At 44.7% G+C, this 19,656-nt stretch overlaps 1 protein-coding gene across 1 annotated transcript; it reads right to left on the reverse strand.

Annotated features, from left to right (window-relative positions):
* Positions 1-5,487: 5,487 nt before the first annotated feature.
* On the reverse strand, positions 5,488-9,179 carry TMEM100 (transmembrane protein 100). The gene is made up of 2 exons (XM_009960875.2): positions 9,167-9,179; positions 5,488-5,954 (listed from the first exon to the last, which is right to left on the reverse strand). The coding sequence occupies exons 1-2, from the start codon at positions 9,177-9,179 to the stop codon at positions 5,488-5,490; spliced, it is 480 nt and encodes a 159-aa protein (XP_009959177.2).
* Positions 9,180-19,656: the final 10,477 nt, after the last annotated feature.

Consider the following 19,656-nt stretch of genomic DNA (forward strand, 5'->3'; position numbering starts at 1 on the left):
GTTTTTTTTTTTAGTAGATTATTCACTGACATCTCTTGCTGCGGTACAGAAATCTTTACCTCTCTGTAGTGCGTACCTCTTTGTGAGCAGACCGGCTGAATGCCTTGTAACTTACACAACCGTGGGGGCACTGCCTCTGCAAATCCCAAATGGCCATTTGATTTCAGTCAGTTCACAAAAGATGGTAAGAAATTAAACTTCTGCCTCTTGTTGAGCTAACTGGTTCCTGGGAAACAGAAAAGGAGAAGAAATATGAGGCGAGAACTAAGACGGATGTTAATCTAGGGACTTCAGGCATGAAGAATGAAACTGAGGATACAGCCAAGGATGCATCAGAAACAAGACTTACAGATTTTTTAAAGTCTCTGTCTTTCAACAAGGCACTTGTGTAAAGCTCTACTATCCCTCCACGACTTTATGCAATGTCCAACATTTGCTGTTGTGTGTTCTTCCCTTTCCTTTTTTCCTCTCTGATTTCAGTTTAATACTTTTTTTCTCTTAATCTAGAAAGCACAGAAGAGTTAAGAAGTGAAAGCAATCAATCTGAAAAAAGTCTTTCAAAAATGCCATATTTGCCACAAATGCAAATTTTTGAATGCAATAGCTAGGACAATAGTTCTCTGACTGGCTGCTCACAAGAGGAAGGATTAGGTCCTCTGTCATGTTAATAGTGACATCAACAACCTGAATAAAAGCCAAAAATTCAAGTTGATTCTGCAGTTTAAGACCATTGTTCTCCCGTATGGTTTAGCTTGTAAGATTTAGTCTACACACAGACTTTTGCCAGGATTTATATAATTTTTCACATCATACAGTGCAATTCTTGATATCGTAATGTACTTTTACATATAAAAAGCCCTTTGTAATTGACAAAAAACTGATATAGCTAAAACATCCTACAGTCTAAATGCATCAGAGGTGTTGGAAATACATATGCAAAATGATGGCTGCCAATATTGTTCTGCTCTTCTTATTTTGGAGTCCATTGTAAAAAAAGAAATCAGGTGAGACCTGCTAATAATATGCAACAACCTCCATCTCAGATATTAAAGGAGACGTAGCCTTGGACTTTGACTCTGGATAAGCAAAACTGAGGCAAGAATATGGGATATTCCAGAGGGCTTGTTCCTGGCCTGACCCTCCTGGCTCCTGACAAGACTCTCAGGCCTTTTTTTGTTCACACTCTGGGTCTGGTTCCTTTTCTGCAGTAATATTGTACATTTGTTATCTGGTAACAGGAGCTCTCCCAAGTGTCCAAGGCAGAGAAACTTTATTCTTGACACAAGTCCACGAAACTAATCTTTCTCTCTCCCTCTTTCTTTTTTTTTTTTTTTTTTCCCCAGCCTGGCAAATTACGGTGCTAGAACCACAGTCACGTACGAAACATGACATGTTAAGTGACTGGGGAATTGTAAATTGGGTGTTTTGACTTGAATAAATACTAAGCATCGTCACACCAAACTGATTATTATTTTAAAATACTGTCCCAGGCTATAACTGGCTTTGTGTACAATAGCAATACAGGGTGTAGTTACAGACACAATTTCCTGTGCTTAGGTTTTGAAATTATTATTTAAGATCCCTGTAACATTTGCCCGGCGCACCAGCGCAATTCCCCTATTAGATAATTTTCTATCCTTGTGAGGGCGATTTTGCTTGCGCAATGCTGCCAGAGTTTTCAGGAAGGGAGAGACAAGCAATTGTGACAATAAAATTTGCATCAGCTCCCACCCAACCTCTCCCAGAACCAAAATACCATTTGTTGCATTCAAAGCCTTTTCACACCAGAAGGGAAGGTGTTTATGAACTGGAAAGCCATTGTCATCTCCACAGGGTTGCATCCTCCAGGCTGACTTCTCCCTCTCAGGTTCCCATGAGAAACACCAAACAGCAATTGCGGAGTTCCAAATAGCTTTGTATCAAAAACTTGGTGGACTGCACGACCCGGCATCCAGGCATGAAACCCCAAATCAATCCAGATTAGGTCACGGCGTTCAAAAGCTGAAGCAGAAATTTTGCTGTTTGTAGCTGACCATTTTGAGAGGGTTGACCCTTGTAAAAGCAGTGTAAACGTGCCCTTGTAAAAAACCATTTCAGATCTAACAATATCACCAGTTTCTGGAAAAATGAAGGTACTAAACCTGCCACGCTGTACTCACATAGCACCTCTCCCACAACGATTCGTTTTTAGGGGTTAAAAAGAACATGTTGTTCCTGTGTTAGAACTAGGAGAAGGGGTGCAGGGAAAGAGAGGATAGCCATGAAAATGTCTGCAATATGTAGATTTGTAGGAAGAAAAAGCATAGACTGTGAGCCTTGTGTTGGATGTCATCATTGGTCGTTCAGGAAACATGCTACTACTACTTCAGATTGTCCCCAAATCGATACACAGCAAGGCAGAGAAGTCTCTGACAGTTTCTAAGGCCAGGTGGCAATTTGGTGATGAAACGCGTGAAAACATCATCTCTGACTGAACTGTTCACAACTTCTGCCTTGCTCCTGCAGGACACCAGGACCGGGTGCTGGCATTTTTCCCCATAAAGTTACTACTTTGCTTCTCTGAATAAAGGACAAACAAGAGTGAATTCTCACGCAGACTTGAGCTCACTGCTTGATCGGAAGATGCCTGTGCATGTCCCTTGCCTCACTAGGCTACAGCCGATGCTACTGAGCTCAGCAGCGTGTGCCATGGCATTCCCCTCACTTAGAGGCCTCTCAACCTGTCAGTTAGCTGGTGTTATGGGGCACCATGCTGTACCTGAAGCTTCGCTAGGGGATCACGCCTGGGGTCATTGCCATGCTCTCTGCCACTGCTTACATGCTGCTTAATGCCTACACGCCCCACAACAGGCGAGGCAGGGGGTGGTGCAGGCACTCTGCTGTGTCCTTGTATACGCAGCACAAATGTAAAAGAGAGCAGAGATAAGGGAAAGGAAATCTCCTCTAGTAGTAGCAGAGCAACCCTTACTTTTATTTACCCTTCCTGAAAAAACCGCTCCTGAAACTCCACTGCCTCTGTTCCACTGAGTTTGGCCTTTTCTTTTGATTAGGAGCAGAGCCTCACCTTGCACCCCTTCCACACGCCGCATGCAAGCTCACTGGTATCACAGCAAGGGCAAAGGGAGCACGCGTGCAGGGGAAAGACTTCTGAAGAGGGCAACAGGCTGCTTCTGCTCGGGGTTCAGCCTGGGAATCACGGGGCTGAGCTGCTACACACGTGTAGTAGAAATCACTGCATCTCTACAGCCCTTGCAATTCTCTCCTCAGCAGCCTGCAAAATTCCACTGAGGAAAAAGAAATGGGGAGGGGGAAGAAGGAGTCAGAAAAACTGTTGTGTTCACAGGGGAAAAAGAAATAATCAGTCCTATTGAGCTTATTGAGCTTTGCTAATGTCAATCACTTTTCTCATTTTAAACAGGAAAGACACCACTTTAGTCCACCTGTTCCATTATTTATCATGCTATGTATTTCCCGTGAATTGTCACTCATGCAAAACCTGTACATCGTAAGGGGACACCCTAATATTTTTAATGACCTTAAGCAAAGCGATTGACATTAGACACCGGTGTCAGATGTTCTGGTGACGCAACATGTTCTCCTAGCAGCAGGAAAGCTTCCTGCCGTGATTAACTTAGGGCTATGGAAGTGCTAAAATGTGTTGTCAGCTTTCCTCTGATGCAAGTGATTTTATTATAGCGTCTGGTAACCACGGAGTGTGGCAACGCAAATACTGACTCCAAACATGCCCTCCCATACATATAGCTTGCTCTATTTAAAACACAAAGTGCACTTTGCAAATCCGGGGATAAGTTATGGATGTAACAAGCTTAAACCACGGAGGGCAGAGGAAAAGGCGGCACCGAAGCCAGAATGCCTGGGTGATTCCAGCAGGAGACGCGTCCGGCTCTGGGGTGACCTGCAGAAGGCGATATCCCCTGCGGCACCTGCTCGGCAGGTGTGCTCTGCAGCGGCGGCGCCACAGCCCTGGATGCCAGAGGCTCTGGAGGTCAAAGAGGAGGCACGCTCGCACAGGCCTCGCTCGCTGTGGCAGCGGAAAGCAAAAATCACATCCAGCCCTTTTCAGTCTGGAGAAAGTAAAGAGGAAAAAAAAAAAAAAAAGAGAGAGAAAAAACCGCAGCCCATCTGCCCTCTGACACCCTTGTACATGGTGGGGTGGAAGTCTGTGACTTGGCTCAGCACCACTCGTCCTTTAAGATTTAGTTGAAGAAATAATGTTCTGGTTTGCTTCAGTCTGCAACCAGCCCCTCAATTATTCGTTACCTGAGAAAAGCTGGAAGATCTCTAGAACACAAGAGTTACAGAATCAAACATCTCAGGCACACGGGGGATACCTGGCACCTGCTTTTGGTAAAGATTCGTAATCCCAAAGCTCATTCAGCAAAAACCTCCTACACAGATGACTCGGCTGCCACAATTATTAATAGTTGTGTCTAAAACTGACTATGCCAGTAACTATCCGCAGCACTGATGGTTATAATTTTTCAGTAACTGAGTCGTAAATCAAGCTGCAAGGGGGATGGGCTATCAAACCAAGATCCATAGTCTGCAGAGATTTTTGGAAGGGATCAGCAGTACATATATTCACAGTTATTGTCACAGATGTTGTTCTACAAAAATAGAATCATAAAGCAGTCAAAGTTGAAGATACAGGCTATTTTGATAGCAATAAAAAAGGATTTTCTAAAGGTCTAGCAGCACTGAATATTATTTTAATGAAATTTACTTTTTAATTTTATAGCAAAATAATCAAAAGTGCTAAACCTGACCACTTTAATTTACAAAAAAAAAAAGTCTCATGTTTTAAGCTATAACCATACCTCGTTATTTAGGTTAGACAATATAATTACACATTTCTACCTATTTCTATTCAATAGTAAAACAAAATTAATATTAGTTGGTTTAAAAAAGGGGGAAAGTACCACAGATATTGGGAGGGGCAAGTTACATAAAATATAAGAATCAGCTTATTGAGCCATCTGCAGTGTGCTTGGTTGCCATTGCCTTTTTTTTTTTTTTTTTTGAGCTACAATTTAAGTCACAGACCATAAGCTTGTAGTCGCTTCAAATGCTACGACTTCTCCCTTGGTCAAATGTCACAGTGTGTATTTTAAGGAGATCTCTGGCATTTCAAGTCAGTTCAAATTATTTTCTTATTTCGCACAAGTTCCCTTTCCAACACGATCAGCACGTTGGAGAATGCAGCTATGACGGTTGCAGTTATGACGACACTGTTTTCTGTGAAGGAAAAGTGTTTTTTCCTCCGTCTTGGAAAGAATCACTACCAAGCTTGCAGTAAGAAAAAGATTAAGAGCACTTGCAGAGTTTTTTTAAGAGTATTTCTTAATCCATTCCATTTTCATTTCAGTTCACTTCCAGAGTTAAATTAAAACCTGCAATCTCTCCCGCTGATAGTCACGTTGACTTACAAAGGTTCTGTCTTCTGTCCAACCTTCTTCTCGGTTGCCTTTAACCAAACAAGGTTCGCTGATTTGCCACAAGTGCCGTCTGGCTCTCCCGCCTCTTTGCTTTCTTTTTTTGCTGCCTGATTTTCCAGCACACTGCACTAGAAGCCAGCAAAAGGAGTCCTGATGACAATAGGACTAATCCAAACACCGAGATGATTGATCCATGGGAATTGAAGCTGTACGCCACAGCAGTAACCACAATGCCGGCTATGAGGATAACCACACCGAAGGGAATGGTACAGCGGTAACAGGAGAGTTCTGCTCCTCCTGTCGCTGCAGTCAGCTGGCACTCACTGACAAGAGGGATGGTGGTTATCACACAGTCATTGTTATTGCTCTTCTCTGCCGTTACAGAATCAGGATGCTTTGGAGCGCCTGGGATCTCTTTAATAGGTTCGTTTGTCATCTTGATCATCCTGACTTCGCCAGTTCTTAGGCTAGAGGAGGCTCTGCTGAGCACGCATTGCACTATGGAGAGAAGAGCAGGAGTTGAACTAAGAAGTGTTACTGTTATGTGACAAATGGGTGGCACAAAAGTATCCCACTCAGGACTGCAAACAAGCAGACACTCTGACCTGACAAGGATTTATGTACAAGCTTAGTTGTAACACTACTGATTGTGGAGGATTGGAATCAATTTTTATGGTAGTCATTAGTGTGTGAAGTAGTGCTAGAAAGAACAGAGTCCCAGACCAAGACATCACCCCCGAAGTGTTGTGGGCCAAATCGCACTTTAAGTTACATCCTAAAGTCAGTACTTCTGGATGTAATTTAGATGTCAATGGCATTACATCTTCTGATGAGGAGGTGAAGTTTTGGATAAAAATTCTACTCTCGCTCACACACTTTTGCACACTACTTCTTTATATATACACCTACACACATATTACACAGATTTGCTCCAATGCACATCGCAGTAACACGGGCAAGAACTGCCCCAGCAGAAATAGTGAACCCTTTCTCAACGCCAAGTGCCACATAACGAAAAAATTCAAATGGTCATGACTAGGCATGGATGTGGGGGGGAATGGGGACGAAGACAGTTCCCTGCGCTCAGCAAACGCCAGCTGAAGGTGGTGAACCTACTGTTACCGCGACATCAGTGCCAGGCTGTCAGCTTGCCGTTCAAACTGGCTTAATGCAAAAAGTAATGGGTCCCCGAAACCACATCCATGTCACTGTGTGGGAGGGAGATTTACAGTCATATTTGCTCATCTTAGCTACAGTACGCTGCTTCCCTCCCTCCTGTCCACATATTGCACGCACGCTCTCGGCCCTACAGCCAGCCTGCGCAGTTTGACTGCATCTGCATTACGGGGCAGAACAGCTTTTGGCTCCCCAGAGCTCAGCGTGTAACTGGAGTCCACCCGACCAGGGCAAGACGAGCCCGTGGCTCTCTACTCCACACTGCCATGGCAGAGCTCAGCCATCTCACCGGGGCTCTGGCGGTGCGGGGACCGCCCTGGAGTCTGCAGCGAGCCTCTGACGGCGCTGAGGCTACCACGGCCGTGCTGCCCTGGACCGGGCTGTGTGCTCGGTGCACCCCACCACATACAACAGAGGCTGGGACACGGGGGAACCACTTGATTTTCCTGGAGCGAGTAGCTCACAGGACTCCTCCACCACTCTCTGGTAAGGGCTGTGTAGCTTTGCTCTTGGGAGCAGCATGATATGCAGCTCAGAGAACAAGGAAGAGCATTGGCAATGCAGTAATGCTTTTATCACTTTTATCACCTTCACATCTGTGACTAGGAAGTTAATTGCCAGATACTTGTATTCTCCTTTTCCTTTCCCACCACTCCCACCCTTGTTGCTAAGATATATTCATCCATTGTGGAGAGCCCTTGGTTTTGTAGCTCAATACCTCATACAACTGTGTTTTGCAAGAAAGAGGATTTTAAACAGACACAAACAGGCTATACTCTGTATCTTGTCAGAAAGTCTGTATCTGAGCTTCCTTGAACCCCAATGAGAGAAGGAAAGTTCAAATCTGGTTTGACAAAGCTTTTATTCTATTGCACTAAGGAAGGGGGCTCAGCTCAGTATCGTATCTTGCTGTATATAGCTGCCTTCAGGGCTCAATCCTGCAAGGGGCTCAGCAGCTACAGAGTGGCCTTTTCCCCCCCTAACGCTGAGCACAACCGAGCGCACCCTGAGCACACACACTGACCACCCAAGAGGCAAAGGGCACAAAGACAGGAGGTTCTGCCCGAACATCAGGAAACACTTTTTTTACTGTGAGGGTGACTGAGCACTGGAACAGGTTGCCCAGGGAGGTTTGGGAGTCTCCATCCTTGGAGATACTCAAAAGCCATCTGGACAGGCTTCTTTAGGTGACTCTGCTTAAGTGAGATGGGGGGTGAAGCAGATGACTCCCAGAGGTCCCTTCCAGCCACCACCATTCCATGATTCTGTGTGTTTCTGTGAAGTTACTGGGGTATCTCCAAGGACAGGAAGGGGATCTGATCAGTGCTTATCAGACAAAGCAAACATATCCGTGCTAACATCGTAGACATCCTAGATTCTCCCAGGTTCTGTTGCTTTGTCCTTTGAATCGTAACACACGTTTAAGCACCTTTTATATCAGTTGAAAGAGCCCAGGAAAGTCATGGGGTTGCTCTAGAGCACCATTGATCTGTCCCCCCATGAATCTGAGCCCAAGTTCTGCATTTTCAATAATGACTTACATGGCAGTGAGACTCACACTGCTGCCATTACGTTGCTGCATTACTCATCCATAAAACTTTATAGAAGTTCAGCACAACAGGAGAATGTGGTCCCCAAATATCACTTTTTTTTTTGATCTTACCACTAGCCATATTCAACTTCTTCAACATTTTATTATTAAACTTGAGGGAGGAAAAAACATTAACCATTTTCCATATAAAAGGTCTCTTTGTTCCAAATACCTTGTAACAACTATTCAAAAGCCCAAATACTCATAATAGTCACAGAAATTGGGAAACTTCCCAATAACTTGAAAAGGCTTTGGATTGGGCTCATAACAAACACGATTATTCTGAAAAACTTTAACATTCAATCCAAGTATATTTGCTCCTGTTGCAGAGTCCTTGTCCCTCTGCTTCAGATACATCCCCAATGAGCATTAAATCTCTTAGATGCCTTGTACACAGATCTATGAAGAAAGAGGACATATTTATACAGTCAAAAAACTTACATGAGTTTTTTAAAGTCTCCTAAACTACCAAAATTAAGTCAATAACAAAATACCTGTTGACCTCTGAGGAGCACAGTTCTTGCCTGCAATAGGATGTAAGCAGACAGGCATTCACATAAAACAAATAAACAAACCTCTACTGAAATACTGTAAGTTAAATAAACAACAGAACCTATTCGAAGTGTGCGTAAAGGTATCCAGCCCTAGAAAACAGGGCATTAGATTCTGATTGCCAGCACAGTCACTGCTGACTTACGCCAACAGGTGACTTGGTTCAAGTTTCAGGGTAAGAAATTTAGGCAAAGATACCCGGCAACACCAGCATCCTCTCACTAATCATACCAGAAGTACTGTCTTAAGGAGCTACTTTAACTTGGAGGAAGAATGCATTTCTGTGGCAATCTGTGCCTAACACTCGATAAAGGGGAGAGGAATGTTTTACTCGCTAATAAGGGTAAGTTGATATTTACTGAAAAGACATTAAATCCACCAGCATGCACACCTACCAGGTCCATGAGAAGTCCATCGTAACAAATCCCTTGGCTCAGCAAGCAGAGGAAGACTGCTTGAGATGTCTTGTATGTCAGTTCAAGGCAGAGTCATGCAGCAGTCAGAGCCGCTCCAGGCTTTGAAGTGTCAGATGTCGCTGAACGATGAATTGGAGGTGACAATATTCTAGCATGGAAGTTTCCTACAAGAGAAGTTATTGGATATTTATCAGCTTCCTAAGAACAAAACTCCTGCATGGAAAAGCTCCTGCTGTGTCCTGACGCCTGCTCCTAACCTAACTGAAGCAGATGTTCTCCCTCTGGCTCTCCTAGAGTTTTCTGCCTTTTTTCTTGGCAGCAGCCACCCATTTCTGGCCCTACGTAACATTTTCCTTTGATGACGTGACATCTTGATGATGAGTGTCACAACCCAGGCAAATCCCCCAGGAAGAGCTAGGCAGGAAAAGGCAATACACATGAATTTCTGTAGCTAAAAATCTCATTTAACTTCATTTCTATTGCTCACTTCACCTGTGTGAATCACAACTCAGAATACTTGGGGTTCTGTCTCTTCTTATGTCTCAGGTTTCTTTGAGCAAATCATATCACCTCCCTGTGCCGTTGTTTTCGTAGCTGTAAACTGACAGTGACAACACTAAAACCCCCTTTTAAATCTATTCTATAACAAAACCTAAGTAACATAATTCTGAAAACTCCCCTTGGAAAAAAAAAAAAAGGCAAACTTAGTCCAAGAACTTCCTGTAATAAACATAAATCCATTATATTTACTGTTGTTCATTTCTGTTATGGGACATTTAAAAACAAGACTCATAACTCAGAATAGGGACAAGGCACAATCTGCAGCAGAGCATTGTGACAGCTCTGCAGAAAGCAGAGCAATGGGAATTGCCATCAACTGCAGAAACAGCTGTGAAATCACCAAGCAGCTGGGTAAAACTTAGGACGCAGCAGAGATGTATGTTGCTAATCTTATTCAACATTCCCTTTCTATATGTGTATGATTATGGAAGATCATTTTGACACTGAAGCAGGAGCCCTAAGTGGAGATGAGAATAAATTCATGAGAATATCTTAAGAATGATAAACTTTAATGGCTTTTTCTCTTTTTAAGTTATTTAGACCATGTAACATTTCACCAACACAAACATTTACAGGCACAAACCGCTGCTGTTCTTCTCTAGATGATCCTTGGAATAAGCCTGCGACATCGCTAAAGTATATTTAGCCGAGAATTGAAGTTAGCTAGTAATAAGGAAGTCTCCTTGCTTATCTCCTTGACTATATTCTTGTGCACACTACCTAGCAAGTGGTTTAACTTTTTGAAAAGTTTGGAGGGAAACACAGAAAAAAACCTTCAGATAAATAGTCTAGATTGCATTAAACCAAAAGCAGACCTCTGAAATTAACTTGCAGCCAGCTTCCACTCACATTACAAGAATGAACACATTTGGTTGAAAAGCTCTTCCTAGTGCAATTGTGCCCCCTAAGCCACTCTGCTAGCATCATGCTTTGAAAAGAGCAATTGCTCTGTCAGTAATATATTTGTATTTGTCCTTGACTACACACAGTTTAGGTAATTTTTTAAAATTAATGTCTTTATCAAAAAACCTGACTGACAGAGCAACTTCTTATAGACAGGATTTCTTCCCTCCTCCTCTCCCTCACCACAAAGCTGAGAAGCTGAAACACATGAAATCTATACATTAAGCTTCCAATATTTTAACTCTGAATCATTCCAATGTGTTGCTCTCTCAGGAGGCTTCCCACATGCTGAATATCACTGTGCAAGTGCAAAGAGCTGGTACTTCTCAGCCACAACAATCCTTTCCCCTTTTTTTGGGTTTTACTCAGAACCAGGGCAGAACATTTAAGTTTTCTGCCTTCAGGCTCTGGACCTGATTCTCTGTATCTTGCACAGCATTTCAGAGACCCTTTTTTGCTTATATGAAATTCCAATAAATCATAATACTCATGCTTCACACTTGGTTTTGCATTAAAGTGACTACGGGAAGCAGCATAAGGCGTCCTTTCTATACCGAAGAAGAGCCAGGGTTCATTTGGAATTCAACAGACTACAGTAATCCTGAACACAATCCCACAGCTCTTCCCTACGTGAACACTCCTGGAAACAACAGAACTAGAACTTGTACTTACAAGACTCCAGGATCAGGCCCTGAACTGGAAGGGCAGGGGAAGAACACGTTACACCCATGCCAACCGCCTGAGCCCCGGGATCCCGAGAAGTTTCCACCACCAAGTCCTTAGGTAATAGAATTACCAGATTTAAGCTCTCACACCTTTTTCGTTGTTTCAGGCGCAGGACGGGAGCCAGCCGAACACCGCCACAAACAACCGGTGTTATCTGCAACTGCAAAACCTTCAGAAGCGTCTGTAAAACGCCGCACGCACCTAGGGAAAACACGGCGTGTCACGCCCGTCCCCGAACACCTCTTGAGAGAGGGGAGAGACGCGAACCGGCCAGGAGAGCTCCATGCACGCCTGCTGCTCTGCAGCCCGCCGGTAACGGACCGGCACGGCTCCGCGGGCACACGCCGACCCGCACGGCAGGGAGCAGCTCCGGCCGCGGGACCCCGAAGCTTTTCACGGTAACACTTCATCCCCTGGGAGGAGCCCCGGTGCCGCGCAGGAGGGAGCGGTGCTGGGAGCCGCCTCAGGACCCGCCGGCCGGAGCGCGGAGGCGCCCTGGGGTGCCCGAGCAACCCCAGCCCGCCCCGCCGGCGCGGGCAGTCGGGCCCCGGGCGCTGCCGCGGCAGCAGCGGGGCCGGAGCCCCGCGGGCACCGAGAGCCGGCGGGGGCGCGGCCGCCGCAACGGGCTGCGGGCGTTGGGCGTGCGGTCCAGCGGCTGCGAGCCGAGCCGTGCCATGCCGAGCCGAGCCGTGCCAGCCCGTGCCGTGCCTTACCTCCCGACTGCCGGGCGGGACTGCGGCGGACACCAGCCCGGAGCAAGCCTAAGAGGGGGATGCAGCTCGCCGCACAAGGGACCGTAAGCAAAGTCCTCGGTGAGAGCGAAACAATTAAGGGACCGGAGCAAATTCAGCGGCGGGAGCTGCGGGCGGGCGGGGCGGCACTCACCGGGGCAGGTCCCGCTCGGGGCCGGGAGGGCGGCCCGGAGGAAGGCTGTCCTTCGGAGGCCGGGCTGGGCAGGGCGAGCCAGGAGCCTGCCCTGCCCTCCGCGGCTTCCCTTGCCCGGGCCGGCGCTGCGCGGCTCCCACGCCCGTGGCAGAGATGCGCCCGGTGGGACACGCGTGTCTCCTGCCCCCGGCGGGCCACGCACCGCGGCCAGGTCTGCAGCGCGCCCCGGCCGTGCCAGGGCAAACGCGGGGCCTGGGAGAGGATTTCCCAGCCCTCTCTGCCCCCCTGCCCAGCACCAGGCGGGTGTCCGGCCCCACCGATGTCCCCACAGCGTGATCCGAGCCGTGCGGAGGGCTCGCTGCCTGTCCCGAGCCCTGCTGGCATGTCACAAGTGGCAGTGCTGGGCGGTACTGGGAAAGGGCTGAAATCCAGAGGAACTCCTAGCTGGTGCTCAACTGCTCGGGAATTAAATGAGGAGGAACATAGTTTTGGATGACGTCCTTAGAGGATAAAGTTTTATGTATCATCCAGAAATATTTCAACTGGCTTTTCTATGCTTTAATCACTCATTTCAGCCAAACACCAAATGCTACAGGGGGTTGGAGCGGATGGGTATGGGTGTGTGTTATTCCTTACCATGATTTCTGTTCTTTTCAGACAAAAGACAGACACATTTTTCTTTTAAGGCTTGTAAAAGGACATGTTTGAATTTTGTGGTTAAGCTTACCCAAAGTTTATATTTAAAAGGCTCTGCTTTATCAATGATTGATAAAAGAGAAGTGCAGCAGATGTATTTAATCAGCCACTCTGTCTCTGAAAGCACGCATGTACTTTTGACTCCCTTTTCAGGGTGAAATCCTGGCCTCACAGAAATTAACAGCAAAACTTCCATCAACTTCACAGGGACCAGGATTTCGCCTTGTGTATCATTAAGAACTCCCCAGTGATGGAGATCCTGTCAAGGGTTCATGTCCTTCAGCTGAATCAGCCAGGGCATTCTGGAAGAGCTGCACTTCTTTATACAAGAAACTGGTATATTTTTCCCTGTTTGCTAGTGTTCTCTGCAAGTACATTGGCATTTCAGCAGAAATGACAAGCAGGCTGGATCTGAGGGGAGCTGTCATTAGAGAGGATCTCTTGGGCATTGAGTCCAGTGCTCCTAATACAGGCAGCCGTACCAGGTAATAACTTTATTATAAACTTGCTGACTTCCACCTCAAACCACCTGGGTTTTCTTACTGCTCCCATTGGAAGGCTACAAGCCTTACGCCACTGATCTCTGGGAACCTGCATCTTGTTTCTTGCTGCATGGATTCATTTACGCATGGATGAATAAGCCTTTGGCTGAAACAGACGTTCTTTCTTTTGGCAATTAATGTTCTAAGAGGTAGAAATCAGACTCTCTCAGTCTTATTTTTGATCATCATTTTTTCAGAAGTGGCCTTACCAATATTCTGCATGGAAGTGCAAGTATTTTCCTGTCTTTATCAGAAACACTAACATATCATAATTATCCTCTGAATGTTCAGTATATCTGGATTTTTCTCCAGTGTCAGTTCCATTTATCACTTTATATCAGAAACTCTTGCTGTTAGCCCATATGTGCATGACCTAAATTTCACCCCATTCCTATTACATCAATTCCTCTGTAGTCCTTCCAGTGTAGTATCTGGTCCTCCTATGCTGATAGAGAACCTCCCTCCCATGCTTACACCATCAACAGTTCCACTAGTACATTCTTACTTTTCCATGCCAACTTTATTACTGGAAGTATTACATAAAATACTGAAAAGTATTGCATAAAATAACTCCCAATACGAATCTGAAGTACACATAAACAAGCATTGAAGCTGGGCTTAGAATTCACATGTTTCTGTACAAATAAATGCCCTAACAACAGGCTAGAAAGTCAGGCTCTCTTCTAGACCCAGCGCAATTGTAACTCCTCTTTGTGAAGCAGAAAAGCTGTGATGGAAAGCGACGGGAATGACGTTTCCCTCTAGTGCTGACAGATTTGCAGGCTCTCCCCTAGAAGGGCGGGTTTGTAGCTCTTAGGACCTAAGGGTTGAGTACAACTTGGGCACCACCCTTCTGGCCCTTTAGAAAAGGGATGACTGACTACCTCTGCCTTTTAAGGTCCTGCTGTGTTCTGAGCATGACTCTCCAAGGATATAAGGAAAGAAGCACCAAACAGACCCGAAGCAGCACGTTTGGCACCTGTAGAAATTCAGTGCAAACAGCTGAGGAAACTTCAGGACTGAGCAACAGCTGCAGTGAGGGGTTACAGGTTCACAGTTTTGGACTGCCATGCTTAAACGCTACATAGCTCCCCTTCGGGACCTGCCCTAAATGACAAAATCTCCCTGTGGCCTCAACATAGCTGCTTTGGAGGAGCTGCAGCCCCAGCGCCTGGGACAATAAGCAAGAAGCCTGTGTGATTCTGGAACTCATGCAGCCTATTGAGAGAGCAGAGTTTTACTCCTAAATTGAGCAATGCTGTTGCTCTGCCTCCTAAGACACACTTGCAATACTTCATGGCTCCTTTGAGTTTCTAACAGTCTCCTGGGCCTTAACAGCACAGCAAACAGTGACTCATTAATCTGGCAAGGCACAACCATTGTGGGCTCCCTATTCAATTAGTTTTTCTTGCCTTTTCCCTAACCCTCCACTGAATTTTCCTTTATTTCATCCCTAAGCCCACACACGGGCACAACACACCAGTTGACTGCATTTACTGAAACTTTTAGAAAGCACTCTTTCAACATTTTAATATGTTGGAAATTGTCACACCATGTATGCGTTTTGTGATGGGGAATGGAGTCCTTAGCAGAGCCAGTTAAGCCAGAGAAGCAAATCATTTCACATGAAATGCTGTAGCTCCCCTCTCATTAAAACAGTTTACATCACACGGCGGTTCAGCCCTGTCGGTCGATAGCTATGCAAACCACCCACTCTGTGTGTAATCAGGCTCATGAAATGGATGTGCTTATAATGATAGTGAGAAACCTCTTTAGTGACTAGGAATATGGAAAGGAATTTTCTTTGAACTCTATTAGATCCTACCGGTACTTTGGTCACCATCAGTTATCCCGCTGTGCATTTGAACTTTGTTATTGCCCTACTCGACTTTCACTTCATCTTCCTGCAGTGCTGAAGAAGACAGGACATCTGGAACTGAAAACAATTATTCTTATCTCCTACTGCTTTCATAATTACACGAAGTTCACATTTGAAGAGCTGCATTCCTTATGTGGACATGTGCTTTTAATCACAGAGGGATGCGCCACACCACCAGAAGCCAAATCCTGAATCTTGCACAAGTCAGTTACAGAACCTCTGAATCTTGAGCCAACATGGCAGCTTTCTGGCTGAGCTAGGAGGAAGCCTGGTAACAAACACAAGACAACGTAATGTCGCCATAACAGTGCTTTTCGTTAGAGACTGTTGCAGTAGGATCCCGCAGATTCAGCTGAGGTTTAAGTCAGGGTAGGAATGATCTCTTCCCATGGCTCTGTAGAGGGCTTTTCTTGGTTTTCCACCTGCACTGAGTACCCCAAAGAATTTAGAGGGTACAAAGGCATGAAGGGAAATGCAGACAAGGAGCTGAAAAAGTGACTTGTCCAAGCTCACCTAGCGGGCAACGTCAAGAGACGTTTTGTATCTTGCTTCCCTGCTCTGCCAGTAGAGGTGGCACAAAGGACACATACCGCTCCCTCTTCACATGGTCAGTCTAATGAATGTGGAGCATTTCAGCCAGTTGTAATTGACCCTCCAGCAGTAGAAAGAAAATTATGAGCTTTCAGTGAACCTACACAGGCCATTGGCTAAATTACTTAGTTTAAAACAGGCCTCTCTTAGGCTCTAGACAACTTGGGAAAATTAGTGAGAAGGGAAAGAAAGTGTTATGGGGAAATCACCACTTGCCAATGGTGTTCAGTGGCGGTTGATGCACTGATACACAGGCTTACGGCCAGAAGAAGCCTTCGCATTATTTTAGCTGACATCCTGAGTAACACAAAGCATTCGATTTTACATTCAGTCCAGGATCTGTACTATGAAAACAAAATTCTCTCCTCACCTGAAGTATATTTTTCAGAAAATCATCCAATCAAGAGATGGAGAATTTGTCTTGCCAATTAATTCAAATGTTACTATCTTCACTGTTAAAAAAATATGGTTTATTTCTAATTTTTCTAATTTCTTTATGAAAATTTTAAATCTCTTGCTTTTACCCTGTCTGATGAGTCTTTGTCCTACTCCACTACAATCCTTGGGACTAAATTTATACACAAGATCTACCTAAAATACTGCATATAGCTAAAATACCCAGATTTTCTCCTAGGTAGTAATTACTTCTGTGAATTTAACAGTAAGTCAAGTGTCTGACCTGAAAGGCAGTTAAGAAAGACAAGAAAGAATTATTGCAGTAAGACCAGTTCTCACTATTCCCACAAAAGACAGCTTTTCATCTCTATCATCCTCTTTAGCATCACATGCTAAAGGAAATGCTTAGACATTTTTCTACAGCCATGTAAACAGGTTAGGAAAGTAGAGGGTGTGGTAGTGACAACCATTTGCCAAATCAAGTCCAGATCTAAATAGCCTTGCTTATCTTTTGAAGGAGTCATTTTAGGTCATGCTGATAACAATGCAATCCCTTCTTTCCTACAGCAAAGTTTTAAAATCCCTGCTCTTTCCTCAAGGCCAGGTACATAGGTCACACCTCACAATCTCCCGTTTATTTGCACCGGGAGTGCATTACTTTCCACAAAAGCTGTGGCTAAAAGGTGTAAATCAAAAGTAAACACAGCCACATGAAAGAGATGGGTCCTGACACCAGCAGTCCAGCATATTAAAACTCTTTACCAAAGATAAAAAATGTTTAGTATTAGAAGGCAGGAAAACAACAGAACTCCAGTTATTCTCTGAATCCTCTTCTATTGGGGGAAACTAGATACAGACACAGTCATAGGTTGGGGTTAAATTCAGCTGTACGAAGAAGGCCCTTACAAGCCACTGTTTAATGGCCACTTAAGACTTCTGACAGCTCAAACAATGCTCGTCTTCCGCTAGTTCTTTGCAAAAGAGATGACTGTCACTCTGCATGCCCCTTCCTGCCGATATACTTAGGCAGAAATATCAAATAGATAAAATATAGAAAGATCTCAGTGTGGCAGCAGGATAGATTTTCTGCATATTCTGAAAGTGTTGAAAAAACAGATTTCCCTTTGACTCACACAGGAGAGGAGAACATAGACTGCCTTACACATGCACGGCTTTGGTGGGAGATGCTATGGTTACTTTTCAGCTGTCTGGATGAAGAATTTGCTTCTTGCAAGCTGCAAAGTCATGAAACAACTTGTAAGAAAGGCTTTTACATAATGCAGTCAATGAAACAACAGCAGCAGAAGATTATAATTGGTCTGTGTGTATGATCAAAGTACGAACGTGCACGCTGTGTAACTGGTGTGTCAGGACTACTCAGCACTTCTGTAGTTTTTGGAAGGCACTGAGTAAAGTGGAATGACGATAGTACATAAGCATCTGCACAGCAGTGGAATAGACCAAAATCCCTCATCTTTAGTTCATCTTCAAGAATTTCTCAAAGTGCACCAGTGCCACACAGAGACAGATGCAAGAAAACACAATATAGCTGGTAGCATTCTGTCACAGATGGACACCCGTACCCAAACCAAACACTGAAAATCACCTGGGGTCTGAAAACATCAACACAGTAGTCATTGCTGTTTTCAGTGCTCACCACATAGGATTTTCTGATGGAGGAGATGTCCAGTTTACTGGTTTGATTACACACCATAGAATTCAATGGATTACTCGGTGCTGATTTCAGCAGCAGAAAGGTTAGGTGCTAGGGTGGAATTAATACAGACTATTTCCATTCTAAAAAACAGGTGGGCAATTTAGGTGCATTAATCCCATTGATAGCCCAGATCAGCAAGTTTCCTTGAAGTCTTGTTTCCCACTGAAAGCAGCAGCAGCTAAATACCTAAGAAATACTGAGTATGTGGGTCAAGTCGTGGGCACTTTTGAAACTCCCCCTCATTGCCCTAGAATAGTAACCCTCTGTTTTCCTTCAGTTAGTATTTAGGTCCCTGATCCATGTGTGGGACTGGATCGTGCTGTATCTAGGCTGCCTTTGGTAGCTGCGCTTCAGCTTGGGTTCATGTTCCCAGAACCAGCTGCCCTGAAGCAGTTGCTGTCCCACTGCCTGTTGGGGCAGAGCGCTAGGAAGTTAGTCCCCGCTGAGTCTGAACTCACCCCAGACTACAGCCACACTGCCCGTAGTGCAGCTATCAAAGGGTCTGGGTTCAAAGTTTAGCTTCTGTCCCCAAGCTAAGGGCGATAAATGGACATACAAGTGATAAATAATAATACTTGCATAAACATACACAAACCCAGAAAATAAAGTCTTCTTTCAGAACTGTTTGTGCTTTCTTAGTAATCACCACTCCTTATTTACCAAGAAAAAAGGTCACACAGTAATGCCTTTTTTGTCCGTAGATAGAAATCTCTTTTTCCATGACAGTGCTGGGGGGAGGAGGGAGTGTCCAGGCAGCTGTAGCCAACTTACAACTCTGATGCCATGTAGACGACCAGATAATGCACAACATTTACTGTAAAACAATAGGCAACTTGAGCTATGACTGCTTTAGTCCTTTTGCACAAACAAGGCTCCTTAAGAGCCAAGCCAAAAGCTCTTTCAGTCTCACGGTGAGTCCTATTTCAGAGCATGAATGGGATTTTAAAGCGAGATAGAAATCTGATAAAAATCACTGCAAAAGTAAAACTACTGTTTAAAGAAATATTTGTGCAAGATAAAATCAATCGGTCTCACCTATAGACCATTGTCTCATACTCCATCTTAAAGACCAGATCCTCAGCTGCATGAGCAGCACAGCTCCACTGATGCCAATGTAGCTCAGCGAAGAATTGACTGGTAAGGGTTGAGCCGTAAGAAATGTATTGTCATGATGTTTTGGAGAACCAGCTGGGCTGACTGAAAGCCCACAGTTGTAATTCACAAAGAACACAAATAAGCCAAAATATTTTAAATGTGCTGCATAAATATTAATAATAAAAGGTCATAATACCTGTAAGCATACTACAAAAATAAAACAAAAGAACTGGAATGCTTGCTCGCTGTTTCACTGGGGAGGTGAAGGCAGGTAATGTATGAGCAGAGACTTGTCACAACTGGTGACATTATTTTAGAAAGATGCTACAGGTGAAATTCTGGCACCAAATTTACATGGTTGGGGAAGTGTCGTGAGATACCATCTTGCCTTCCGCCAAAACTCTCTCTCCAAAAGTTTTCTGGACTCTGCAAGGATGGCACTCACCCTGTACGTCCAAACCAGAGTCAGCCAGA

Source organism: Leptosomus discolor, chromosome 15 (genome assembly GCF_034619465.1).
Source record: "Leptosomus discolor isolate bLepDis1 chromosome 15, bLepDis1.hap2, whole genome shotgun sequence".
In the NCBI taxonomy this organism is placed as follows: domain Eukaryota; kingdom Metazoa; phylum Chordata; class Aves; order Leptosomiformes; family Leptosomidae; genus Leptosomus; species Leptosomus discolor.